General features: G+C 39.0%; 1 protein-coding gene and 1 non-coding gene across 2 annotated transcripts in view; one reads left to right on the top strand and one right to left on the bottom strand.

Annotated features, from left to right (window-relative positions):
* The window catches only part of UTP20 (UTP20 small subunit processome component), a 107415-nt gene that overhangs the window by 20160 nt on the left and 74139 nt on the right, over positions 1-13116 (bottom strand). The window contains exons 40-46 of the mRNA XM_024257181.3: positions 12929-13011; positions 10940-11226; positions 9368-9507; positions 8979-9135; positions 4005-4103; positions 2331-2498; positions 465-631 (exon numbers count right to left, since the gene is read on the bottom strand). Of these exons, the coding sequence (XP_024112949.2) occupies positions 465-631; positions 2331-2498; positions 4005-4103; positions 8979-9135; positions 9368-9507; positions 10940-11226; positions 12929-13011 (1101 nt within the window). The remainder of the gene's footprint in view (positions 1-464; positions 632-2330; positions 2499-4004; positions 4104-8978; positions 9136-9367; positions 9508-10939; positions 11227-12928; positions 13012-13116) is intronic.
* Positions 7182-7283, top strand: LOC112136015 (small nucleolar RNA U13). The gene has a single exon (XR_002917225.1). It is a non-coding gene; the product is annotated as a small nucleolar RNA U13 (small nucleolar RNA).

Here is a 13116-nt window from a genome sequence, read left to right as displayed (position 1 = left end):
GCCTGGCTAATTTTTGTGTTTTTAGTAGAGACGGGGTTTCACCAAGTTGGCCAGGCTGGTCTCAAACTCCTGACCTCAGGTGATCCGCCCTCCTCGGCCTCCCAAAGTGCTGGGATTATAGGCATGAGCCACTGTGCTCTGCCTATAAGATATTTTAAAATCTTTCAAGGTCTCAATCTCTGTTTAATCAGAATACAAGATACAGATTTAAAATCTATCCTATCTTTGAATCAATAAATCTTTTTAAAAAATGGTATCAGAGAAATGCCAAAATAATTGGCTGTTGTCACTGCTACCTCATTAATGAGAAAATCTCATGTTGAAATGTATCACACCATAAACTACCATCTGAGAACTCAGGTGGAAATTATTTTATTTTTTACCAAAGCAAATTATTAAAACAACCCACAGAATGGCTTATCAGACACAGAGACCTAAATGAGTTTGTTTTTTTTCCAACTTACTTTTCTTTCTCTGTTAACAGGGGAAGATTTTCACTGATCAAACCATAACTGAGTAATAGAATGGATTCAGCCGTCATTTCCTGATTTACAGTTAATCCCACTGTGATTCGGCGTAAAGTTTCGTGAACTTTCCGGGCCAGTTTCAAACTCGTGGTATTTTGTAAGATCTAAAGGCAAAACATAAATGTCATGCTGAGATGACACAGAAATGCATTTTGATTTGTCATAATGGTGGTTTTCTTTTATATATTGGCTTTCTAATATACATTTGGCTTTCTCCTAATTAAAAAGCATTCTTAATATAATTTCAAACACAGATATAACATATAAGGTGAAAGTTAACTACAATCTCAATCCCAGGAAGAACCACTGTGCAGGCTTGTGAACCTCGGGGTTTGCTCCACTACCTCCCTGTTCTCTGCTGGTGAGGCCTCCGGGCACAATGCCAGAGATATGAGACTTCTAAGTTAACATCAGCTCTCCTGGTACATTAACAGGGGTGACTTTGAGGCACATACACACACACACACACGAACAATCAACAAAATGTATTCACTCCTCATAGAAAACCACGAGAATGAAGTGCTACCATGGCCAAGCCTCAGGGTCTGATACCAATTATCGGGCCAAATCAGAGGAACCTAATGGGAAGCAGGATCAGCAACCTCAGGAAATACTTGGTGCTTCAGAGCTATTATCTTGCATGAGACATAGTATTAACTCTCAATACCTTGGAGGGACTTTGTAAAATACATCATGGATATCTGTGCTCTGTTGACTCTTTTTCATCCTGAAAATGCATCTAAGATTCTTAGATAAGGCTCAGATAAAACTAAATGCATTCTAGGAGTAATTATGGAGTTCATCTAGCACCAGAACATTTAGACCTAATGTAATTCATGTCAATAGATAGTGCTCTTTGCTCTAGTTTTAATACACAAAACTAATAAATTAATAACATTTACTGGATGTTCACCTCTGCAATAAGAACAGAAATCAATAAATCAATAGGAAGGTGGGTAAATTACATCCCTGATCTTCAGGAGGCAGAATGAAACCATGCTAGGAATGTTAACTTGGATCAGAAAGATCTGGAACTAAACCCTAAACCCTGACTTTTCTCTTTATCCATGTTCCTTTCTACCTTTCCAAGCCTGAATTTTCTTATTTGTAAAATGGAAGTACCATCAGTCTCACAGGGTGTGCAGATTAGGAGAGATAATGTAGCAGTGCTTGGAATATAATATGTCAATAAATGCCAGTGTTCTTCCTCTTGGCAACCTGAAAGTGGCAATCTGTGTCCAAAGGCTTTCTAATATATATTTACTCCTAACTAAAATGATTTTTTTTTTTGTCAATGTAAATATACATTTTTAAATAGAGACAGGGTCTTGCTATGTTACCCAGGCTGGTCTCGAACTCCTGGGCTCAAGCAATTCCTCCCACGTTGGCTGGAATTACAGGTGTGAGCCGCCAGGCCTGGCCTCAAATAAATCCTTAATACAATTTCAAACATGGACATAACATATGAAGACATGGTACTCATAACCTCAACCTCAGAGATAAGCACTATGCGGCTTGTGTGCCTCTGGATTTCTTCATGTTCTTAGCTGCTGACTTGACCCAGCTATAATATTCACCTGCACTCAATTCTTGTTGCCTTTCTTTCTCATCGCATGGTTTACATAGGGTACTATGATTTTTGAATCAAAGCATTCACTCACTGGCCATATGGTCCTGGGGCCCTACCACCAAAGGAAATCATGGGTGATCAAGAACAGTGTTTCAGTTTGCCCCACACGGTTCCTTTTAGGAACTCATGAGATTGTAATGCTGCGATCTCCTGAATTGCATTTAAGTCCTTACCTCTTTTAATGGAAGGATAAGTTTTGTAACCTGATCTTTTCCTATAAACTTGCCGAGGATTTCATAAGAGTCGTAACTTTTGCTTCTTCGTGCTTCCATGACTTTGGAGAGGATCTGCTTTACTTCCTTCTCTTCAGCAACAGCACCAAACAACTCATGGTTAAAAATCTTTGGAAGAAAAAGGACAAATGGCAATTATGTGCACTCAGCAAGATATGCCAACATAAGCAGTCACTGAATAAAGGCTCTGGGATGTCCAAATCAAAGAAATGCAAGTTGGGCTGCACTCAAATTAGATGGAAGAAATTTATTTTAGAATGCACTTGTTTTCAATGCAATTTAGGGACCAATTACTAAAAAAAAAACACATAAGAAACACTTAAAGGTGATACTAATGGGAAACAAAAAAAAATCCTTCACAGATGTACATATATAATTGTATGACTGTACAGTTACTTCTTTTTTGACGTACCAAAGAGTAGCTTAATTTCCCTTCAAGAAGTTCTTAGAATATTTGCAATCTAATTATTCACATTCCAATCATAAACTACAAACATTTGCAATCTAATTATTAGTCTAATTAATTAATTATCTTATTTTTTGAGATGGAGTCCCACTCTGGCACCCAGCCTGGAGTGCAGTGGCATGATCTCAGCTCACTGCAACCTCCAGCTCCTGGGTTCAAGCAATTCTTGTGTCTCAGCCTCCCAAGTAGCTGGAATTACAGGCATGTGCCACCCCACCTGACTAATTTTTGTATTTTTAGCAGAGACGGGGTTTCACCACATAGCCCAGGCTGGTCTCAAACTCCTGATCTCAAGTGATCCACCCATCTCAGCCTCCCAAAGTGCTGGGATTACAGGCGTGAGCCACTGTGCCTGGCCTAATGTAAATATTTAAATTGAGATTCAAAATGTTAGTGTCTACATTTTAAAACAAATGAACAAAAGGTTATGTGGCAAATTTATTCTCTTCACAATGGTAGCCTCCAAATTAGCACACTATCCAATTTTGTTTTGTTTTGTTTTTTTGAGACAGAGTCTCACTCTATCACCCAGGCTGAAGTGCAGTGGCGCGGTCTCTGCTCACTGCAACCTCCACAGCCCAGGTTCAGGCGATTCTCCTGCTTCAGCCTCCTGGGTAGCTGGGATTACAAGTGTGCACCACCATGCCTGGCTAGTTTTTGTATTTTTGTTAGAGATGGGGTTTCACCATGTTGGCCAGGCTGGTTTTGAACTCCTGGACTCAACTGATCTGCCCACCTCAGCCTCCCAAAGTGCTGGGATTACAGGCATGAGCCATAGTGTCTGGCCCAATTTTAAAAGTTATTATTAATTTCCCACTGTATTATAAATAAAGCTCCTGTGAACATACCTTATTTCTTAAAAATAGATTCTTAGATGTGACTGAAAATCTTTTCTCATTTCAAAAGCTCTTGATACAAAATGGCAACTTACTTTCCGGAAAGATCATACCAATTTATGACCTCCTTGCAGTGACAGAGTGCCCATCTCACTTTAGTCTTAACTTTTTAAACCTCTGCTAATCTAAAAGATGAGGTGTTACATTATTTTCATTTTTATGGGCTATTATTATTTCTTATTTTGTGAATTGATTTTTTTGCGTCATTGGCCCACTTAAAAAAAAATTAGAATTCGTTTCTGTAAGTCTTACCTCAATCATTATACCTAAACAAGAGTCCAAATCTCCGACTTGCAGCTTATTGGTGAGGCCTTGCAGCAACATGTGAACAGTGAAAGTCAGCACGTGGACCTAACATGAGACACACAGTAACAATATGAATATTAACAATGTCACACCAGGAAAACATAAGATCTAGGAAGCACTACAAAGAGAACACTCAGAGTTTTTATGTCTTTTATTGCCAGGAGAAGCTTTGGCAAATGACACATAGTTATTTCACTATCTAAAATCTTATAACCAAATGATCACTTTGTACCAAATGTGTTCAGAAACACACTACCATTCTTAGGATCTATTGTTGTGACTAAACCAGGCCAGTGATTTATAAAGAAAGGCAAAAGAGTCTTGAACTTTATTTTTATTTATTTATCTTTTATTTATTTATTTTTGAGACAGAGTGTTGCTCTTGTAGCCCAGGCTGGAGTGCAAAGGTGTGATCTTGGCTCACTGCAACCTCCGTCTCCTGCGTTCAAGAGATTCTTCTGTCTCAGCCTCCCGAGTAGCTAGGATTACAGTCACCCGGCCCCATGCCTGGCTAATTTTTTAATATTTTTAGTAAAGATGGGGTTTCATCATGTTGGCCAGGCTGATCTCGAACTCCTGACCACAGGTGATTCGCCTGCCTCAGCCTCCCAAAGTGCTGCAATTACAGGCGTGAGCCACCATGCCTGGCCAAGAGTCTTGAACTTTAAAGAAAGAAGACCAACCTGTGAATTAAGGAGCTTGCCTATGTTGAATGTAATCAAAGCTTGTAAATAAAATATTATGAAGGAAACAGGTTTCTGCACCCAACAGCAATCAAGCTGATGTTTTCTGAGAGCTTACTACAGGGTAGGTACTGTATTAATAGCTTACATGTATTAAATCATTTAAGCCTCACTCTTCCAATCTATGGAGTAGGTACTACATTATCAGCAGTTTTTAGATGAGGAAGCTGAGGCACAAAGAGGTCATGGATAGGAACTGGTGGAGTGAAGATTAGAAACCAGAGTCCCGGGCTCCACAACAGGTTATCCTGCCTCTCAAGCTTTTTGAATTCTTTATGCTGCTTCTAGTCCTGTGAAATTATCAAGGTAAATATCAGATAACGGTCATAGGCTAAGGAAACACATTTAGTTGCCAAAACGTAGATTGGGTCTTAAACGCATAGTTTCTTATGTAGCTTCTTGCAATCTTTTATTTTTTTGGAGGCAGAGTCTTGCTCTGTCACCCAGGCTGGAGTGCAGTGGTGCGATCTCAGCTCACTGCAACCTCTGCCTCCCGGGTTCAAGAAATTCTTATGCCTCAGCCTCCCAAGTAGCTGGGATTACAGGCATGTGCCATGCCAATTTTTATATACAGATATTTTTTAGTAGAGACAGAGTTTCAGCATTTGGCCAGGCTGGTCTTGAACTCCTGACCTCAAGTGATCTGCCCACCTCAGCTTTCCAAAGTGTTGGGATTACAGGTATGAGCCACAGCATTCGGCCCCTACTTGTGATCTTTAAGTACTTTTATATATAGACGGTTCCTGACTTACAATGTTTTGATCTATGATTTTTCAACTTTATGATGGATTTATTGGGACACTGTCTCATCATAAAAGTCAAAAAGCACCTGTATTTGAAATGTTTGCTGTGAAATTAATATATATATTTTGAGACCGGGTCTTGCTATGTTATCATGCTGGTTTTGAACACCCTGGGCTCAAGGTGTTCACCTCCCACTTCGGCCACCTGAGTCGCTGGCACTAAAGGCACACACCACTGTGCCCAACTTTCCTATAACTGTAAAAAATCCTTTTGGTGGAGGTGAGGATGACGAGTGATGCTCGAAGAGAACAATTTTGGTACAGTCTACATGATTAATACTAAAGCTGAAATCAGTTGTTCTCTCAACTCTAATTTAGTTATTTTAACAAATAATGGGACAGACTTGAAGAACAGATGGTTAGAGAAAAAAAGGGCTACTCATTTAAATACCTCAGGTGTTCCTTAAAAATGTGTGCATGAATCCTCAAGAACAGAGATGTATTCCTCCTTGTGCGTCCAGTTCCCAATATACCATGTCTTGCAATGCTGTGGTGGTGGCAGTGGCCTTGAAATGGGGAAGGGCGGGAGCTACAACTCTGGGAGGGGAAGCTTCCTCTCCATTCATTGGAGCTACAGTTCTGAGAGGGTTGGCCTAGTCTAGTTGCTTTTCTCTTTCTGTACTACCATTGCTTGGCCCCTGACATGGGCAAAGCTGCAGGAGGCACATGGCAGAGTGGGAAAAATAAAGCCCCAGTTTTCTAGCTGAAAAACTGAAACAAACGCAAAAATTAAGTGTCAGCAAAGAAAGAGAAGATCTAAAGAAAAAATAAATGAAAATTTTAGAACTGAAAAACCCAAAAACTGAAATAAGAAACTCATTGGATGAGCTCAATTGCAGAAAGATATGAAAGAGGGAAGAGTCAGTGAATCTGCAGATAGACTGAAAGAAATTATCCAACCTAAACAGAGTGGAAGAAGAGCAATACACACACACACACACACACACACACACACACACACATACAGCCTCAGGAACCAGTGGGAGAAAAATAAACATTCATTTCACTGGAGTCCCAGGAGAGGAGAAAGAGTGCACTGCAGGAAATTTATTTTAAAAAATACTGGGGCTCGGTGCAGTCGCTCATGCCTGTAATCCCAGCATTTTGGGAGGCCAAGGCAGGCAGATCTCTTGAGGCCAGGAATTTGAGACCAGCCTGGATAACATGGTGAAACCCCATCTCTACTAAAAATACAAAAAAATTAGCTGGGCATGGTGGCTCATGCCTGTAATCCCAGCTACTTGGGAGGCTGAGGCATGAGAACTGCTTGAACCCGAGAAGTGGAGGTTGCAGTAAGCCAAGATCGCACCAGTGCACTCCAGCCTGAGTGACAGAGCAGGACTCTGTCTCCAGAAACAAAACAAAAAAACAAAGAAATACTGGCCAAATAGTCTTCAAATTTGGTCAAGAAGCTCAGAAAATGCCAAACAGAGTAAACCAAAGAAATCCACACTTAGACACATCATGATCAAACTGCTGAAAAATAACGATAAAGTTTTCAAAGCAGCCCGAGAAAAACAGCACATTAGTAAGAGGGGGACAACAAATTGAATAACTCATCAGAAAGGTAGGAAGGGATGCTTCTTAATTTATAAGTGTGATGATTGGGTTTCTGTGTTTATGTGTGAGATGCGTCTCCCTCAACCTTGTTACAACAGTTGGGCATTATCTGACTGATGTGGAAAAAAAAGAAAAGAAAAGAAAAGAAAGGTGTGGAAAAAAAAGAAAAGAAAAGAAAGGCTGGAAAGAAGTAGAACAATATTTTTAAAGGAAAGAACTAAACAGCTAAAAAGAAAGAACTGCTAAAGCGAAATTATATATCCAGCAACAATATGTTTCAGGAATGAAGGTAAAAGGAAGACATTCATAGAAGAAAGAAAACTAAGAGAATCTGTTCCCACCGTGTCTGCTCCACCGCATTGCTAAAGGACACCCTCTAGACTATGGCAAAATGATATTAGAAAGAAGCGTGGAAACTCAGAAATGAAGGAAGAACAGCAGAAATAGTAAATATCTAGGTAGAACAGACTACTCTCCTCTTGAGTGCTTAAAACTTGTTTGACAATTATAAGCAAAAATTATAACATTGCCTAATGAAGTTTTTAATATAGAGATGTTAATACATAAAGAGCTATAATACAAAGGGTGAAGGGCAAAGGGACATACAGGGTGATATGGTTTCTACATTCCACTTGAATTGGTAAAATACCGATTCTCAGTAGACTATTTAAATATATGGTAATCGATAGAGCAACTACTAAAAATCTACACAAAGAAAGATAGTCAAAATGAATATGACATTTCTTAGTGTGTTAGACTTACAGTCTGTAGACTAGGAACCTTACCCATCAACAAACTAGGATGTACAAAGTAAAGCTAACTACCAGGAGTCTTAATCATGTAGACTGTACCAAAATTGTTTTCTTTGAGCATCATTCTTCATCCCCACCCCAACAAGTAACATGGCTGCTTACTTGAAAAGAAGCTGCAGCGTTCCTCAAACTTTAAATCACCCAGGGATCATATGAAAACGCAGTTTCTGTAGGTCAGGTGTAGGACCTTTAAATCCTGCATTTCTCACAACCCCCCAGATGCCGCTGATACTGTCTGTCCAGGCGCCATGCTTGGAGCAGCGAGGGGCTAGATACCACATAACTACTTGGAGTGCTGTATATTCCACTTGGCGCTCTTATTTTATTTTTTGAGATAGGGTTTCACTCTGTAGCCCAGGCTGGAGTTCTGTGGCATGATCACAGCTCACTGCAGCCTTGACCTTCCAGGCTCAAGCAATCCTCCCACTTCAGCCTCCTGAGTAGCTGGGACCACAAACGTGTGCCGCCAAGCTTGGCTATTTTTATTATGTTATATAATAAAACATCTCACTATGTTAACCAGGCTGGTCTTGAACTCCTGGCCTAAGTGATCCTCCCGCCTTGGCCTCCTAAAGTGCTGGGTATACAGGCATAAGCCACCACACCCAGCCCCTTATTTTGTAATTTACATTTTATATTCCAACTCTTAAACAGATGTGTATGTTCTTTATTGTTCACACCAGTGATAATACAGTCAATACACATCCAAAAAGAATTATATTAGGAACTCAGAGAATATAAAACTTCATATGAAGTAATTTGAGAGAAAAAGATAGGTCATGTAACCCAGGCCTATAAGGATCTTTTAAAAATCAGATATAGGAACTATTTAAACAACAGATTTCCTTAATACTAATTGGAAACTTTTGAATATTACTGCTCAGTGTCTCAGTGGATCAAATTTATTAAAGACAGGTCCGAAGTTCCATAACTTACAGTGTTCAAGCTGCAAATATTTTAACTCCAATACAACTTGAGTATAAAGCACAAGATGCAATTTACCTGGTATCCACGGACAAGAGTAGTCTGTAATTCTTTTAAAACATATTGGAGGAAGTGCACACCAAGATCCTCTATTATTTTCCCAAGAGTGCTGCGTGCAATGTCTCTGATTTCTTGGGCTCTGTTCTTGAGTAGGGCACACACTTTCAGCAAAATACTAGAAAATGAGAAGTTGAAAAATGACTAATCAAATAAACAGAAGCAATTAAACATATACATAACCTTTTGTCTCTTAATTACTCGTAAGTCAAATTTCCCTGTTAAGATTCTAAACCACAAGAAGTTATGACAGTACTTTTTCCTCTTCCTGACAAAATAGATTCAAAAGTAAGGAAGAAAAGAAGCAATTTTTGAGTTTCACTAAACTTCTAATTTGTTACAAAACATACCTTGGCAGATTAGCTTCCAAAACTTCTTGTGGAAGGGACTGCATTAGTTTAACCATGGCAAAAGCTAATGGAACTCGAACCACTTCCTCATCATTCACAACTTTTGACTTGATAAGCTTGTGTTCTTCTTCCCTTTTAGTCTGTAAGAAAAATTTAGGTTAAGCTAAAATGAAAATAAATGAATCAGTGATCTACCAACACTGCAACCTTGTATTTGAAAGAAGCTTTTCTAGAAGGATGGATGATCATAAATAAAAAGAAAGAAAAGGCTGGGCGTGGTGGCTCATGCCTGTAATCCCAGCACTTTGGGAAGCCAAGGTGGGCGGATCACCTGAGATCGGGAGTTTGAGACCACCCTGACCAACGTGGAGAAACCCCGTCTCTACTAAAAATACAAAATTAGCCGGGCGTGGTGGTGCATGCCTGTAATCCCAGCTACTTGGGAGGCTGAGGCAGGAGAATCGCTTGAACCCGGGAAGCAGAGGTTGTGGTGAGCCGAGATCGTGCCACTGCACTCCAGCCTGGGCAACAAGAGCGAAACTCTGTCTCAAAAAGAAAAAGAAAGAAAAAACAGCTCTTTCTATAGATCTTAAACCCATCTCTAAGTTTATTTAAAAACAAACCAAATCTCTAATTTGAGGATAACCCTCTAAAAATTATAAAAATAACAGGTGTAAGAATGTTCTACTTTTCGAAGAAGCCATGAGAAAAAAATAAAGCCAGATTTTCACCAATGTGGGTTAAGACTGCTGTCAAGTATAGGAAACTCACACAAAACGTGTGTCGGTGGGAACTGTCAACTGTGTGAGTGACACTGTTAGCATATAATAAATACAGGGCCTCAAATAAAGGTTTATTTACAAATATATAAATTTGTATTACAAATATACCAAATATAAATAAATATTTACAAATATACAGAATATAAATCAATATTTTATACCAGGAGTTAGCAAACGTTTTCTGAACAAGGACATATAGTATTTTTGGCTTTATGGGCTCTGTTGAAGTTACTCAACTCTACTGTTGTGATGAAAAGGCAGTACTAAACACTACGTAAACAAATGGGTAATTGTGTTCCAATAAAACCACACAAAAACAGGCCACAGGCTAGATTTAGTCCCTGAGCCATAGTTGGCCAACCCATGTTTCACCCTGAGAAGGAAGGAAAGGCTCTGGCTTCATGAGAATGCACTGCTAAATGTTATCCCTGTTAACTAGGAGAAGGATGAATTTTGAATAGTGCAGAACTGACCAAAAAGTAGAAAATGGAAACATATTCTAATTTTTAATAACCTTTTTGGGACATGGGAGTCTCTTAAACTACTTTGGAGATGAAAAAACATTTATCTACCCTATCAAAATCATAAAGAAGGAGCGTTACTGCTTAGTTGTAGCAGGATAAGCCTGAAGTTGAAGAGGTAAGAGTAGAGGGGTGAATTGTGAAGTGTTGAGATAAAAGGAAATGTAAAAGCTGAAATCAATCAATAATCACCAAGAGCCTCAGTGTGACAGGGCCCCACCAACACCAGAATTCACACAGACCTGCTGGACCCCGAATAAAGTTATTACCGTAGATGCTAGGCATTTATGTAGCCTGGGGAGAATATCCCCAGTTATGGTTCCTTGGATATTTTTAATTGTTCTCTCTAATTCTTCCTTGTTTTGAGGAAGGGAAGAGACAGGCTTTGTGACACACTCAGATTCTTTAGCTGATGTCCCTCCAGAGTCAGCTGGATCAGGGGTTCCCGGTTGTCCATTGTCTGACAAACTCTTGCATGTATTTTCCTTCTCTTCCTCATCCACGTGCTCTAATTCCATGGCCTCAGGCTCTGGTAACTCAATTGCTTCAATTGCATCTATGTTTAATAAACAACAAAAGTCACCTTAAATCAAATAAGGAAACCACACAGTTGTGGTAAGCAGTTTTTCCCACCAACATCCAACTTCCGATAAAAAATATCTAATCAGCAACTGTGGGCAGGCAAGGTAAGTGCTGAGGAAAGAGCAGTAAATGAGAGGGCTATGGGTTTTGCTTTCTCACAGTTTAGAGTTTAATGAGAGAGACAAATAAACTGCCGATTATAAAAGAACACAGAACTGCAAGTACAGGGTAATTGGGGAACACACTGGGAGGCTTGGGGGGCAGGAACGTCTTAACCAAATGAAGCACCTCCATTCATGAGCATGAAAATCCTAATGACAGCCAACTGCCCATAGAGTCTTTGTCAGTTTCTGATTGCGATTACAACAATTTTACAAGTTAGTGGGCATTCCTCTTTTCCAATCATCTGAAATAGCTGGTATAGGCTGAAATGATCTACCCCTTGAATGTTTGGTAAAACTTAGCTATTAAACAATCTGTGCCTGGTGTTTTCATCAGATGACTAACTGCAGATTCAATTTCTTTATTTCTTTTTCTTTTTCTTTTTTTTTTTGAGACAGAGTCTTGCTCTGTCACCCAGGCTGGAGTGCAGTAGCGCGATCTCAGCTTACTGCAACCTCTGCCTCCTGGGTTCAAGCAAATCTCGTGCCTTAGCCTCCTGAGTAGTTGAGATTCCAAGTGTGCACCATCATGTCCAGCTAATTTTTTGTATATTTAGTAGAGACAGGGTTTCACTATGTTGACCAGGCTGGTCTCGAACTCCTGGCCTCAATTGATCTACCTGCCTAGGCCTCCCAAAGTGCTGGGATTACAGGTGTGAGCCACCGTGCCCCAGCCTAACTGTGTATTCAATTCCTTTAATGGTTAGAGATCTATCTGGATTTTCTATTTTCTTCTAAAGTCAGTTTTTGTATTATATTTTTCTAAGAATTTGTACATCCCAGCCAAATATTCACATTTATAAATACGAAGATACCTTTGCACTTAATTGTGACCCTTAAATTCCTAGTAATGTTTATTACGTCTTCTATTTTTATAGATCAATCTTGTCAGGCATTTGCAAATTTATAACCTTAAAAAATTTATTTTTAATTTTTTTTTAGACATAGGGTCTCACTCTGTCACCCAAGCTAGAAGGCAGTGGTGCTATCATGATCATAGCTCACTGCAGCCAGCTCCCGGGCTCCACTGATCCTTCTGCCTTAACCTTCCAAGTCGCTGGGATTACAGTTGTGAGCCACTGTCCCTGGCCCAATTTATAACCTTTTCAAATACTTATTTATTTTTAGCTTTGTTGATCTTTTCTATTGTATCCAGTTTATTTTTCACCAATTGCTGCTTTGATTTTTAATTACTTATTTTCTTACACTTTCTTTCCATTCATTGTGTAATGCTCTTTTCACACAAGAAGGTGATAAAATTGGATTTCTATATAAATAATCTACAGCTCACATTTTTTCACTAATACAATTTAGACTAGCCTTCTCTTTTGTTAAATAAAGTTCTCCAGGAATACTTAAACCATTTATTTTAGCCTCCCTCCTGACTCATTAACTGTCCATTGCTAGTAAGAGCAGACAAAGGGAATAAGTTGAATGTCACCATCTTTAATTCATTATCATAAACTCTCCAAGAATAAGATGAAAATCTCATTTAATAAAGTTTAAGAAACTTACTTTCTTTATTCTCAATTTTTCCCATTTGTTCTTCAAGAGTTTTGTGGTCAAAGTGGAATGCTTCTAACACTATTACTAGCAAACTGTTAAAAAAAAAAAAAGTACATAGAAATGTTCATTTGATTATTAATATCATTGGACTATAAAAGGAGAGGAAATTTAAACACTAATAAACATTAAAATTATTT

Source organism: Pongo abelii, chromosome 10 (genome assembly GCF_028885655.2).
Source record: "Pongo abelii isolate AG06213 chromosome 10, NHGRI_mPonAbe1-v2.0_pri, whole genome shotgun sequence".
NCBI lineage: Eukaryota > Metazoa > Chordata > Mammalia > Primates > Hominidae > Pongo > Pongo abelii.
This window is presented reverse-complemented; position numbering and strand designations above follow the sequence as displayed.